This window comes from Lipotes vexillifer, unplaced genomic scaffold (assembly GCF_000442215.2).
Source record: "Lipotes vexillifer unplaced genomic scaffold, Lipotes_vexillifer_v1.1 scaffold395, whole genome shotgun sequence".
In the NCBI taxonomy this organism is placed as follows: domain Eukaryota; kingdom Metazoa; phylum Chordata; class Mammalia; order Artiodactyla; family Lipotidae; genus Lipotes; species Lipotes vexillifer.
In genome coordinates, this window is record NW_006797390.1 from 9,194,267 (window position 1) to 9,195,771 (window position 1,505).

Consider the following 1,505-nt stretch of genomic DNA (forward strand, 5'->3'; position numbering starts at 1 on the left):
TTTTGCGGTACGTGGCCCCCTCCCTGTTGTGGCCTCTCCTGTTGCAGAGCACAGGCTCCGGACGCGCAGGTTCCGCGGCCCTGGCTCACGGGCCCAGCCGCTCCGCGGCATGTGGGATCTTCCCGGGCCGGGGCACGAACCCGCGCCCCCTGCATTGGCAGGCAGACTCTCAACCACTGCGCCACCAGGGAAGCCCCATGTCTTTGTTTTAATTGGTGCCTCTTTTTCCTGTGTTTCAGTGAAAAGCAGGAAGAAAACTCCTTAGCATCTGAGCCGCAGACAAGAAATGGTAATGGCTTTTGTCGGGGTCAGAAGGGATTGCATGAACATGATTGACTTGTGTCCTTTTCCAGAGTCGAGTGCAGAGCGTTACGACTATTACAGTAGCCTCTGACTAGCCTCCTCACCCTTCACACATCGTCTCCCTGTGCCCATCTCTCCCCCTGATAGCTTGAGAGCAGGACCAGGTCTTTTCACTTGGGCCCCCTTACCCAGGCCCAGCAGAATAGGCACCCAACGTTGGAGTGAATGAGCAGCTTCTCCGAGAGCTTTCTTTTAATGTATTGGATTGGCCAAAAAGTTTGTTCGGTTAGTGAATACGTTCAATAAAGTTCTTGGTGAAAATGAAAAATGTGTCTTATTTTTACTTAAAAGTGAACGAACTTTTTGGCCAACCCAGTAAAATGCTTTACTACATAAGAAGTGTACTGGGCTCCTACCTAGACTTCGGTTCTGTAATCCAAATTGTATAAATTTGGGGAGAAATAGCAATTTAGAGTATCTCAGTGCAACAAGCGAGACTGCAAAAGCTCAATCAAAACCATTTTTGTAGAAAAGTAAATACATTAAAGCATTTCTAGTATATTAGAATCTGTCGTGGAGGTTACAATAGTTATATATGTATTGCCTTTATGTATTCTTATCTTAGTTGTAAACAGTGATAGTAACAGGAAAATCAGAAGTATACAGCATCAACCTTAAAAGGTAATGGGCCCCCCATTTTTCTGATTACCTGGCTTTGATCATAACCCAGGGTCCAACTGGAACTGAAGATAGAAAGAAACAGGTCTCATGGGATCTGTTTACTGAGCCACCCCTTTCTCTTCTAGGGTCCCAGGGGCCAGGCCAAGGCTCCTGGTGGCTGCTGTGCCAGACGGAAGAGGAGTGGAGGCAGGTCACCGAGAGCTTCCGGGCGAGGACCTCCCTGCGAGAGCGGCAGCTCTACAAGCTCCTCAGCGAGGACTTCCTGCCCGAGATCTGCAGCATGATCGCCCAGAAGGTGTGCACACAGGGTCCCTGTCCTCCGTGTGTGGCGCCAAGCTGCTCTGGTAAAGGGTTCCTTCATTAGAGGTTTGAGCACCCTCCACTCCACGCTCTCCTGCAACTGGTCCAGCCTTCATCTTTCTTCATCTGGGACATTCAAATGGGACCTCGTGCCCCCACTCCCCTTCACTGTGCGCCATGTGATTTAATCCTCGTGCTGCTACCCCGTCCTCACCGCTCTT

The 1,505-nt window shown here is 50.0% G+C and overlaps 1 protein-coding gene across 1 annotated transcript in view; it reads left to right on the forward strand.

The window, feature by feature from the left end:
* The window catches only part of CECR2 (CECR2 histone acetyl-lysine reader), a 66,272-nt gene that overhangs the window by 20,998 nt on the left and 43,769 nt on the right, over nucleotides 1–1,505 (forward strand). Inside the window, 2 exon segments of the mRNA XM_007472318.1 lie at nucleotides 240–289; nucleotides 1,110–1,279. Of these exon segments, the coding sequence (XP_007472380.1) occupies nucleotides 240–289; nucleotides 1,110–1,279 (220 nt within the window).